Source organism: Zootoca vivipara, chromosome 1 (assembly GCF_965207765.1).
Source record: "Zootoca vivipara chromosome 1, rZooViv2.hap1.1, whole genome shotgun sequence".
NCBI classification, from domain to species: Eukaryota; Metazoa; Chordata; class Lepidosauria; order Squamata; family Lacertidae; genus Zootoca; species Zootoca vivipara.
In genome coordinates, this window is record NC_142582.1 from 93567054 (window position 1) to 93580336 (window position 13283).

The 13283-nt window shown below is 42.6% G+C and overlaps 1 protein-coding gene across 5 annotated transcripts; it reads right to left on the reverse strand.

The window, feature by feature from the left end:
- Window positions 1–766: 766 nt before the first annotated feature.
- LOC118083113 (protein-L-isoaspartate(D-aspartate) O-methyltransferase) lies at window positions 767–13033 on the reverse strand. 5 transcript variants are annotated; one of them, XM_035111211.3, is made up of 10 exons: window positions 12838–13033; window positions 10514–10678; window positions 8532–8636; window positions 7454–7485; window positions 6486–6590; window positions 5679–5799; window positions 4615–4700; window positions 3971–4140; window positions 3168–3205; window positions 767–1282 (listed from the first exon to the last, which is right to left on the reverse strand). In XM_035111211.3, exons 2-10 carry the CDS (start codon window positions 10623–10625, stop codon window positions 1185–1187), a joined length of 867 nt encoding a protein of 288 aa, XP_034967102.3. In that variant the 5' UTR covers window positions 10626–10678; window positions 12838–13033; the 3' UTR covers window positions 767–1184. The 5 variants fall into 5 exon arrangements, with proteins under 5 accessions (XP_034967102.3, XP_088526978.1, XP_034967109.3 ...); XM_088670852.1 differs by lacking the exon at window positions 12838–13033 and adding an exon at window positions 12722–12822; XM_035111218.3 differs by lacking the exon at window positions 3168–3205.
- Window positions 13034–13283: the final 250 nt, after the last annotated feature.

The window sequence follows — 13283 nt, forward strand, 5'->3', positions numbered from 1 at the left end:
GATGCCTGATTATCTTTTTCCAAAGCAACTACTCGATTGCAAACTTAAAAATGGAAAGCGTAATGCTGGTGGTCAACAAAAGAAGCTTAAAGACTCAAGGGAAATATAAAATGATGTACCGTAGTATAAACACCGACAACTGGGAAACACTTGCCTGCAAGCGCTCCAATTGGAGAACAGCCTTTATCAAACTCAGGATGAAAGGGAGTAACGTGCTAAGAGGAAGACATGTTTGGCAAACCCTCACCGTGATCAACTCTTGCCTGGAAACCTATGTCTGACACTGTGGAAGGACTTGTGGATCCAGAATTGGTCTCCAAAGTCATTTATGGACTCACTGTTAAGCCCGTGTTCATGGAAGACAATCTTACGGTACTCGGCTATGAGTGATTGCCAAAGAAGAAGAAATACACACACACCATTCTGTATTGAGTCATACATTTCTGGCACAGCACAAGATGTCAAAACGCTGCCCACTGCTATTCAGTATTAAATAGCAAGAAGATCCAACCTTACAGATGACAATATGTACAAGCTGCGGGGTGATGGTATTAGCTTGGTGGGTAGCAGTATTCCCTCCTCCATGAGCAGAGACAATACACCTTCAAATACCAAATGGTAAGAACAAACAGGTATCCTGACTTACATGTGAGATTTTAAACAGATGGGTGGCCACTGATGAAAACAGATGCTTGAGGACAAGCCTCATCCAGCAGGACAAATTGTATTATGAGTGTAATAGTAAAAACAAAGAAGGAAAGCAAGATCCAAGTTCATTAGTTTATTAGATTGAGATGTTACAATTGCGGGCTATTTTCAGTTATGCCCTTTTTCAGAAGTAGAAGACCAATTAAATTATTCTCCCAACAGCAGACAGCCACATAAGGATTGCTTCCTTGCATAATAAAAAGGCATATTTTGCATAAACACCCACCTCAACTTTTTCTTTTGCTTCTGCATGCAGGATTTTTATTGTATCCTATGAAACAGCTGGACTGATGCTAGTTCTCAGTCTTGAACCTATCACTCTGCTTTGCTTTCCAATTCCAAGAGTTCTTAGAGTTAACAGGAAATGAATCTATTAGTCTGGTGGAAAGGACTGATCCTAGCTTCCCTCACATTACAAGAGTTGTTATCTTTAATAGTATTAAAGAAGTCGATTTAAGAAGCAGAGCCTTATGCATTCATCTACGCGGCATAAGAATGCCTATTCTTTCCAAACATAGTTCACAGGTTTTCCAAAGATCCTTTAAAAGTGATTTAAGATCTTTAAAGTTCACCCCTAAAGAAAGAGAGACAATTGACAATTAATATAAACATACATGAATATATTTTTGCAAAAATCAAGTGTTCGCACTTAGCTAGAGAGATGAAAATATTGCCCAAATTGAAATGGTATTCCTTGCCTTGAGCTTTCTCAAAGTTAATATATACAGCTGTGGTAGAGACCATAATATAAGCAGTTAATGAAATCACAGATAAAAAGGGAAATGCCATTAGGTTAACATGCAGATATCTATGATGACTTGATCACACCAAGAAAATGATGGCTCTGCAATTAATTTGATTCAGGAGTTTTACTCTTCATTTAGAAAAATAAGACCTTAATGTTGGGAAGTGACATAAATATTGGGAAAGGGCAATGTAGATTTTCTAAACTTCAGATATAAAAACATTGTTTTAATATAGAAGTGGGAATAAATAGCCATTTGTGGGTGTTGTCTCTGCATGTCAGCAAAGCATCCACACAGGGAAGGATCATGCCAATAGCATCATTTGTATTAAATGCCCTTAACAGATGCTGGATCTTCTTGGGCCAAATATTATGGACCTGTTTCAGGGTTTTGACCTTCAAAATTGATGTTTGTGGGCCTTTTAAATATATATTCTGACTGATTTTTTAACATAGATTCTACGAATTCATCTGTGTTTACAAGAGGCAATACTGTACAGTTTTCCTTATCCCATGTATCACGAGGCACAGTACAATCACTACTTGGTCTTATATTTTCCCTGTGAACAAGGGCTAATGGAAACACTGGCTTTCTCTTGCCCAATAACAGTTTAGCTATAATAACCCGGTTTGGAAACTCAGCTCTTGGCTTGCCATAGTTCAGTGTCCCGTCATCCCCACTTCCTTGGCATTTACATCCTGGTTTAATTAAACCACAATTAGCCATTATGTCTGACTGCAGTTGAATATCATTTTTTAAACACCCAGTCTCACAGGGTTGTTATGGAGATTAAATTGGGGGGACGGGACACTATGTACACCACCTTGAGCTCCTTGAAGAAAAAGGTGGGTGGTAAATGCAATAAATAAATAAACAAACAAATCCACATAAAAAGAGCCTCTTGGATCAGGTCAGTGTCCCATCTAGTCTAGAATCATGTTCTCACAACCAGATGCCTGTGAGAAGACCACAAACTTACTGAAAAATAAGCTTAAATGTAAAGGACCATTAGGTCCAGTCGTGACCGACTCTGGGGTTGCAGCGCTCATCTCATATTATTGGCTGAGGGAGCCGGCGTACAGCTTCCAGGTCATGCGGCCAGCATGACAAAGCCACTTTTGGCGAACCAGAGCAGCACACAGAAACGCCGTTTACCTTCCCGCTGTAGCGGTTCCTATTTATCTACTTGCACTTTGACATGCTTTCGAACTGCTAGGTTGGCAGGAGCTAGGACCGAGCAACGGGAGCTCACCCCGTCGCGGGGATTCGAACCGCTGACCTTCTGATCGGCAAGCCCTAGGCTCAGTGGTTTAACCCACAGCGCCACCTGCGTCCACAAACTTACTGAAAAATAAGCTTTGTTCAATTGAGCTTTCTTGAAAAAGTGCCTGGAATCACAGTGTTACTTAGCCTAAAAAAGAACACTGTTACCGACTTTATGGAACTGGCTGAGCTGACCAGGAGACTGCATGACCAGGGAGAAGAGTCGGTGGAAGAAGATTGGAAGAAATCTAAAATATACTTCAAAAATATACTTCAAAAATATTGCAATATTTGATATTTTGGATCATATTTGGAAGTTGTTATAGGCTGTAGGTGTAGTAGTAGTGGTTAGTAAGTAAAAAATTTATAGAAATGAATTGAATAGATGATGTAAGAAATTATGTTTAGATAAAATATACAATGTAAAAAAATATGATTTAGATGACTTACAATGAAGCACAGAAAGGGGGGGACATGAGGAAGTCACCCTAAAATATTAAGAAAAGAGATGTACAATTAAGAAATTCTAGTATTGTTTTTGTTGTATTGTTTGCTTGTTTATTTGTTAGTGTTGTGTTGTATAATGTTTTTATTTGTTTATGTTGTGTTATTACAAAATGAATAAAAAAATTTTGGGGGGGAAAAAGAACACTGTTACCTCTGTATTGGGGTGGGGAAACTTTTTGGTCTGACCAGTGGGTGTGATCTGAAAAAAATGGACTCATGGGACAAACATGACCACATTTGGTCCATGGGACAAAGGTTCCTACTCCCTGTATGTTTCCCAAGACATTTACTCTCTGTTTTAAGAGAATAAAAAGGTAAAGGGACCCCTAACCATTAGGTCTAGTCGTGTCCAACTCTGGGGTTGCAGCGCTCATCTCGCTTTATTGGCCGAGGGAGCCGGCGTACAGCTTCCAGGTCATGTGGCCAGCATGACAAAGCCGCTCCTGGCGAACCAGAGCAGCGCACGGAAACGCCGTTTACCTTCCCACTGTAGCGATACCTATTTATCTACTTGCACTTTGACGTGCTTTCGAACTGCAGTTTTTAATTGTTATAAACACTAACAATTAATACACAGTTTTTAAAAATATGGTTTCACTACAAAGTTGCTCACAGCATATTAGTATCTTTGACTAATAAACATACCCTGTGATAGGGATTCTCTTTTTAGTAGTGTTGTAACTGTGGGGAAAGTGAGCTTTTATCCAGCAATGCCTTGGAACACAAGAGGATAGGAGCTTATTTACCGAGGCCACTGTTTCTCTTTGTCTGTCAGAGGGACATATATCACACCCATCAGCTGCTTTTCCACAATCTGCCCGTCTTTGGTTTTGTCATACTGCATCAAAACCTGGTTTCCACCCTCTGGCCCTACGGGCAGAATTAGTCGTCCTCCTGGTTTCAGCTCATTCAGCAACTAGTAGTAAGAATCAATAAGAGCAATAAGGCAAAACAGAAAGAAAACGTTTCCACATACACACAAAAGGGAAGAAAGACAAACTGAACACTGTTCTCTGGCCCTTGAACTAGTCCATGAAAAGCGGTCATTTCCAAAATAAAATAAAATAAAAATGGCAACACATTTGCTACTCACTTATACCTAAACACTCTCTGTGTGATGTTTTGCCTGCTGAGAAGTGCCAAGAGTGAACCATTTTTCTAACCCCTCATGTCAATAGAAACACGGTCAAATCTCCAGGCCATCAGAGATTTCAGTATGTAAAACATTGTCTCTGTTCTATTCAGTTTTAGTCCTCTTTCCTTATGATAACAGCTGAAACATATTGTTACACTTTTTTCACAACCGTCTTCTAGACTTAGTAAATTAACCGCTTCAAAAAGGTTCCAAGCCAGAGCTGAGAGGAAAGAGACAGGGAACTTTCTCTCTTACCTCCTTTGGCACTGTGGGTGCAGCTGCTCCAACATGGATGGCATCGTAAGGGGCTTCTTCAGGATACCCCTTTCTGCCATCCCCAACTGTGGAGAGAGAAATAGAACATGCAGTGAAGGTTCTTGTTCAGTTGGCAGCTTCTCCTATACACTTCTCCTTTGCCTTCCCTTTCACTTGGCATCTGTGTGCAAGGAAGACTTGTATGCAGATTATGCTGGCACTGGGGGTATCAAAATGAAGTATAATAACCATAGTGAGAGACCTAAAAAAGAGAACCGTGCTCTTTGATATTACCAAGGTTAGGTAGATTTGGGAAAGCAGAGCTAAAGAGACGTGGGTGGCGCTGTGGTCTAAACCACTGAGTCTCTTGGGCTCGCCAATCAGAAGGTCGGCGGTTCAAATCCGTGTGATGTTGGTGAGGTCCCATTGCTCTGTCCCAGCTTCTGCCAACCTAGCAGTTCAAAAGCACACCAGTACAAGTAGATAAATGGGTACCACTAAGGCGGGAAGGTAAATGGCATTTCCATGCACTCTGGGCACCCGTCACGATTTCCCGTTGTGCCAAAAGCGGTTTAGTCATGCTGATCACATGACCCAGAAAAGTTGGCTGTGGACAAATACTGGCTCCTGCGCCACAACCCCATAGTTGCCTTTGACTGGACCTAACCCTCCAGGGGTCTTTCAGACCATAATCCCCATTATCCTTGACCAATGGTCGTGTGACTGGGACCAATAGGAGTTGTAGTCTGGAGGGCTTCAGGCTGGGAAGGCTGCATTACAAAAATATACTTCTACTGTACATTGCAATCCTGTGTGTGGTTACTTGGAAGCATTGCACTCAATAGTGCTTATTCCCAAGTATGCAAGCGTGCTTAAGACTGCAGCCTTGGAAAACTAGCTCTAAATGGGCAATCCTCTGCAGTAGCTTGTTCATTTATTTCCACGAAACAAATCTTAGGGTTATTGCTAGGCCAAAACCATTCCTGCTAAGTAAAGTTTTCACAAGTGTGAAGGGCTTCCAGCTTACCAGCACAGAAATTTGCAACAAGGATACCAATGCTCACCTAGAAGTTTCACTCGGCCAGAACTCAACAAAGAGGGGTCATCTTCTTTGATGTTTTGGATGGACTCATGAACCAGCTGTTCAATGTGTTCGATTCCCACTGCCTTCCCTGTGGGACCCACCTGTCAAGAGATGCCACATGTGCTTCAAATCTATGTTGCTACCGGGTACTCAAACAAAACTATCTGAGAGAACAGAGAGGTTCTCTATTTTTGCAATGCCTGATCATTTTTATCCAATTATTTCACCATTCAGTTTTAGAATGACAGAAGGATAGTTCCAATGACTGGTTACCTTGAAAAGAAACAGTCCCTTTACAGTTATTCTTACAATTTTACCTGTCCTGCATTCCATGTGAACATTAAATATGCTAATTGGCCAATTCCGATGGAAGAAAATCTGATAGTACAATTCTATGCATGCCTGCTCAGAACTAAGTCACGTTGAATTAATGAAACTTACTCCCAAGTAGCTGTGTATAGGACTGCAGCCTCATTCTATTTCCCCTCCGGTGCTAGGCAATTTACTTGGCAGGGGAGTGGAGGAATAGTTTCAGAATTCTATATGTAAAGAGGCGTTTCTTGTTGCTTTTGTTAAAATTGTGTTAAAACTAAAATTCAATTCAGCGGACCCCTTGCAATTTATCCAAATTCAATAATTTTCAACAGTCAAATGCTTCTCTACAGAGAAGCAACACCAAACATATGCATAAGATCATGTGTTTTTTAAGAAGGTAAACTTTACAAGTAGACATTTTTAGCCAAAAGGGGGGGGGGAAGGATTTCCTCTCAATTTCCATTCTGCTTACCATCCTTGCAAAGCAAGCTGTGAGGTATCCACTTCCTGATCCGACATCCAACGCCTTTGCTCCTTCCACTAGCTGGTCCTTCAGTAACTCAAGGGCATGGGCATGCTGTGGGAGAAAGCAACCATATTTCACTCTTCCCACACCAGCACCTTTCACGATCCCCTTGCCAAAAGGCAACAAGAAGCAGGATGGTTAAGATATACAGTCCGACTAAAGATTTAGAGGCAGCTCCTGCCAAGGTGACGGCCACAGATACTTCAGCTGAGGAATTTCTCCAGTGCATTTCTAGGCATGTTAAAGTTTGCAATAGAGGCACACACAGAGTGGAGAAGAAACGGCTAGACCGCTTGCTCCCAAGGAGCGTAGATGATATGCAAGGGGTGGGGTGAGACTGAGAGGGCCTGCAAGTTTTCCAGCTCCTGGTGGCTTCAAAGCCTCAGCAGCAGTCATGGAAAGGGAGGGGAAGGGCCTGAGACTGAAGAAGGCAGATGCTGTCTCTTGAGAGAGGATAAAGGAAGTGATGGCAAGTGGTAGGTAGATATCTACTTCTTCTGCCCCATGATGAGCAGGACATCTCTGACCTGATAGCCAGCCAGCAGTGAGTGCAACCTGTATTCCTGAATGAAGCAAGGAACAGCTGTCCTAAGCTCTGAGGGGTTTGGGACCACCAAAAAACCAGTGGGCTTGTTTACACACAACTATGCAGCACACAGGATTGTTCAGCCAATGCCTAGCAGAAAGAATTCGCCATCGTCACCAATTCAGGGGATCACAGGCAACAGGACCACAGAAGATTGCCTAAAGCCAGTACCATCGCTAGCCAGAGAAAACAGCGCTCGGCCAGATGAACCAATGAATTGACTCGGCATAAGGCAGCTGCAATGGTTCATGACCTTTGTGCTTTCTCAACCACTGAACGCTATCAAGGCATATAACTGTATATTATTGGATGTAAAAGTATGTCTTACCATGTGAGGGGCACTGATGGTTGCCTTGTACCCTGAAAGAAAGCTGTGGATAAGTTTGCTTTTCACATTATAACTACAACAATTGGAGCATTTTCTAGTGATCTGTACGTTTCTCACCACAAATCCACCCTTTCGGTTTTCCTAGACAGCTCAAAGACTTAAGGATTTCCAGCTTTCAGTTTGAAATACTATCTGTAGAATATTTTGTCCACTTTGCTAGTTTTCAGAGCTTACTTTTGCAGCCCATGCACAAAGGACAACTCTTAGTCCTACCGAATTAAGACTTCAAACGATCTTGGGCTGCTAGAACGCTGGGCTGAAACTGACACGATGGAATTTGACAGAGATAAAGGCGAAGTCCTGCATTTAGGTACAAAACACACAAATGGAGGTGCAAGGATAGAGCGGAGGAGACCTGGCATGGCACAAGCTGAATGAGTTAGTAGTGTGATGCAGCTGCTAAAAAGCCAATGCCTGAACAGAAGCCATCGTGTCCTGATGAGAAGAAATAATGGTTTCACTTGCTTTCTGCACTGGCCAGGCTGCATCTGAGGTAGAGTCCTGTTCTGGGTGCCACATTTTAAGGAAGACATTGAGAAACTAGGAGGGGGTGTCCAGAGCAGGGTGACCAGGATCATTAAGAGATCTGGAAACTATGCCCTGTGAAGAATGCCTGAAAGAGCTGAGTATGCTTAGCCCAGAAAAGAGTAAGTGGAGACCTGACAGCCACCTTCAAATATCTGAAGGGCCGTCATGTAGAAGAAGGAGTAGATTTGTTCACAGGGATTTGCTTTAGAGAACAGGACTAGAATCAGCAAGTGGAATTGGCAGGGAAACAGATGCTGGGAAAGGGTTAGGAAAGCCTCTTATTAACTCAAGGGTGAAACATTCTGCCTTGGGAGGTGGCGAGCTGGAGATATCTAAGCAGAAGCCGGGCTAGATGACTTCTGAGATCCCTCCCGACTTTAGATTCTAGGATTTGGCGAGTTCCCAAAAGACAATGCTATGGACAATATGGTCTCTAAAATATGCAGTATTTCCTTTAACCGACATTGCAATCTACAGGAACATTTCTTACCAATTGACTGAGGAGAGTCCATATATGGAAAATACTTGGTATAGTGGGATCTGTCTGTTGCCAACAACACTTTAAGGACTTGCTGAGACTTAATCACACCATTTTCTACAGAAATACATGAGAGAGGAAAATAAGGCTGACAGCAGCATACTTTTTATTACTATTTATATTTAGTATCACTTTTATGTTCAATACTGAATTTTACTGCACTGTGACCCAAAGACAGATACTCATTTACACTGTTTTTTATTATTTATTTATTTATTTATTGCATTTCTATCCCACTTTTTCCTCCAGGGAGCTCAAGGTGGCATACATGGGTCTCGCCCTCCTCATTTAATCCCCACAACAGCCCTGCGAGGTAGGTTAGGCTGAGAGAGACAGTGACTGGCCTAAGGTCACCTAGTGAGCTTCATGGCCAAGTGGGGCTTTGAACCCTGGTCTCCCAGGTCCTAGTCCAACACTCTAACCACCACACCACACTGGCTCTCATTGTATCCACTATCTATCCATACACATGCATGCAACACACTAGGGAGAGGGAGAGGGGGTTATTGCTCTGGCCCCCAAATTCAGCAAATAAAACTTTGATGCTGAAGCTCAGCCACATTGCTCAGCTCCAGTTCATGCAAGTAAGTCCACCTCTTCACTTGCGGTGCGGTGCCACTACATAACAAGCCCAAACTCCACCAGAGATGGTGGGACACTACTGCCAGTGGGTCTCCTGCCAGAGGCAGCCAGTAGAAACCCCCCCCCCCCAAATAAGGGCATTATAGGAGTAAGGCAACAGAGGTTTTAGACCCAAAGCCCACGAATTCCCCAAGGGGCCCAAGGAACTGGCACAGCACAAATGGACCACCTTCTCTACCTTCCGCCCTAACCAGCAATAGCAAGCAGGGATTTGGATGCAGGGGAGGCCCTGCTTGTTCTTGGCCCCGATTATAATTGGTCCCTCTGTTCCCATGAGCCGCAGAATAGAAATCAGCTCATTTAAACAATTTGGGAACAGGCTCACATTCAGGTCTCTGGCTACACCTCATGTAAAATAAGAGGAAAAAGCAATTGCTCTCAATAGCTTTGTATAAAAATAAACCCCGATCAGTCCTGTTCCATACAGAAAAACACCAAACACAGAGATCTGTTCTCAGGGACAGTGCTTTAAGCTGGGTTTGACATTCAATAAAGCAGCTTGGGAAAGTGTGACTGGGGAAATGAACTTGACTTAAGATTTCTCTTCTAGGACTGGACAGATTATGCTGTGCTCTCTTAGGGTGTCATTTACACATTATCATCCATTCCACAGAAAAGACCCCCACAATTGGCCTAAACATTGCAGCTCTGTCCTGGGTGAGCCCAAGGAAAAGCAGGTCCAATGGCAGGGCTGCAACTTGCAAAATGCACTCATTTTCTTAAAAATTTTTGGATGGACAAATACAGAAAGGTTCCCAGTTAATTGTTTTGCTTTTATTTATGGCCACCATAGCCCCTGGCAGATTGACTCTCCTGGTTTCTATACTGTCTGAGTAAGCGCCCACCTACCGGTAAGACAAGCAGCCTGAGGAGGATGGCAATTATGGATTATTGCATTCCCAAAGAAACTCATTAGAAGAAATGGCTACCTGCCTCAGCTGTAGGGGAGCTGAGCCCTCTGCATGCTCAGAATAACCTTTCTTAGATTAGATGCTTAGAATGGATTTCTCTCTTGCATCATTTGCGGCTGCTTGTACAGCTGAACACATAGGCAGAGCAGACAGACACGAGCCCAGAATCTTAAAGCTCGTCTCCAGCTAGAATTTTAAAACAGGTTTCCACACTGACATCCACTCCATGAAATAGACTGTCAAGTCAACAATGCTAAAAATAAGTGAGGATTAATTATGTACAGTATCCCAACATTTCATCAGCTGTTTTAGAGGTGAGCCCTGAACGTCAGGCTGCTGTCGGTCCTTGGTTCTGTTTGCTCTGTATACTCTTGTACTTACTGTAAAGGTTGTTGATCAGTTCCGCATGTGTCTTCCCAGTCGAGGTCCAGGCCATGGTTCTTGTCAGCAGGAGTCCCATGAGCAAGGTAGCGCAAGGCAGCGTACAGCTCATCCCATAAAAATGTGCAGGGGATTCCCAAGCCTGACCAGCCAGTCACAATGAACCTAAGAGAGAAAGGTTCCTTTTATATTTAGAGCAAGATCATGTAACGCCTCATAGAAACCAAATCCTCCACACGCACAAGGAGCCAAGATTAAGAATAGATGCACAGATGCAATACAGGGAAATCTGGAATACACATTTGCCGTCTAAGTCAAACACTAACAGGCTGTTTGATGTCAATAAAAGTACTGCTTGTGCCATATGATTTAGTTCCACAAAATGTCCACAGCAACCAATGCTAATAAGTTTTTTTAAAAAAAAAAACCACCAGTCCAAGAAGTTAGAAGAGAGATTAGAGTATTAGACTAGCTTCTGGAAAACTCAGGTTCAAATCCCCACTCAGTTATAAAACTCACTGAGTATGCAGATAAAGAAGGGTCTACACCACCTTGAGCTCCTTGGAAGGAAAGGTGGAATACACATGTATTAATAAATAAGTAAAATTTGTTATCACAGTGACAAAAATAAATACAAACTAAGGACACTGATAAATGTAAGGAGTTGACCAAGATATTTTACTGCCTCAGGCCAAGTGGCACATAGCAGTGCACAGCATGTCCTCCTCGCTACAATCAGAGCGTATTGCAGCCAATGGCAATCAAAGCTATTTTGGCACGTGAAGCAGAAAATCCTACAAACACCTCCTTCCTGGCAGCAAGACTGCAATAATAATTGTAACATTATAAAATAAAATTATAAAATATAACAGCCACTTTGCTGCCTATTAATGGGACTCAAGATGTGTTGTCCAAGGCAGCCGCCTCACATGGCCAGGGAGTAAAATACGGCAGGGAGGGCCAGTAAAGGGGAGCAGGCAGGTTAAGCTAACAAGTGAAATAATTTGCAATAGTGCTCATCTATTCATTTCTTTGTAGAAACTGGGCTGTGTCTGTAAGCAAGTACAGGCACACCATCCCAAAACCCGTGAAAGTGTAATTGTCTGCAGAGTTATATCACTGACTTACAATACATCAACTTGTAGAACGAATGGGAAAATGGATTTTTAAAATACTATGTGTATAAAATATTACATGCATTACCAACCCGTTTGTATGGGTTGCCAACTTTCTTGTGTGAGTGTTCACACAAATAACATAAATAAGAATTATCTCACTTGGCCTTTTTTTTTTGCATTTCCTTCTAACCACACTGATTGCAATTTCCACCAACATAAATATCTACCTGTAACTTACGACAACACTTCATGCATCTGAGGGAAATGGACTGCTGCCACAAAACCCAATGCCATAATATATGGGCTAGCCTTTAATGGTACCACAATGTTATTACCATCGTCAAGCATAAATATTTGTTCCTCAAAGCATGTGTCTCTCAAAGCAAAAACAAGGCATTGGATGAAGGGCAGTATATGAATTTGATAAATAATAATAAAATGAAGAAATTTAAGATTTAAAAATATTGTAATATTTGAATTTTCGAATATATTTGGAAGTTGTTATGGGCTGTAGGTGTAGAAGTAGAGATTAGTATGTATGGAAATTAATGGTAATGGAATTAAGAAAATAATGAGAAAAAGTTAAGGTTAGGATAAAATATAAATTATGGTTAAAGCTATGAGTTTTTGAAAACTGCTAAAGATGAGGTATAATAAAACTCATCTAGGAGGGATTAGAGGAAGTCACCATAACATGTTTAGGAAATTATTTTGAAAATGATAATTTATATTTTTGTTTGATTGTTATTGTTATTGCTATGTTGTGTTTGTTTTGTGTTACTATAAAATGAATATTTTTTTAAAAAATAATAATAATAAAAGGAAAGGTCCACCCCACTAAAAATGAGCATAAAAAGAGGCACTTCAACACAAGAGTCAACCCGCCTCCCTTGGTGTCTTATGATGGGGAAGGTGGGGGAAGGGAAGAGCCCATATGCAAGGCTCCTTTCCGCTAAGAGGAGGTTGGCTGGGCTGGGCTGGGCTCCTCTTCTCCTCTTCTGAGGGTCGCCTCTGATCCTCCCAAGCGCCAGGAGAAGAGAGTGCAGAATGGAGTCTCCCAAAAGGTAGCTCAGGCTCGAGTACCACTCACGCTTCCTAGACTGAACCAAGGCGTCGGAACACGCAACACCCTCCCCGGCACATCTTCTTCAAGACCCAGGACCCCGTCCCCAGGATCCCACCCCTCCCACTAAAAGGCGGACTCACCTGCGCAGTCGCACTAAGTCCTCCGAACTCGCATTCTCGCCCTCCTAGCTCCTCCTCTTTCAGCAGCAGCTGCTTATTACAGCATTTGAGAGTACTGTAACATTTGAGGCCTGCTGTTGTTTACGTTGTTACGTAAGCGGGAGAGAAGCCGCCGATCATTAACTTCCGCCCGGAGGAAGCGACGGTTCCTAAAGAGATCGGATAAAATGAAGATATCCTCACTTCCGGTTCTGGTTAGACACTTCCATGCCTGAGGGGTGGGGGCATGTCCGTGCAAAATTGTCAATGGCGTAGCGATAAAGCCGACAGGTCCTTCTGGTTCCTCTGCTCTGAAATAGTCACGCCCGCAGCGCCCTGCCTCCAGAGGTTATTTCCCTGAACTCCACGGGCATGCTTTAGGAACACCACCCAGGGTTGTTTGTTTTGCCCGTTAGCAGCCTGCTTCG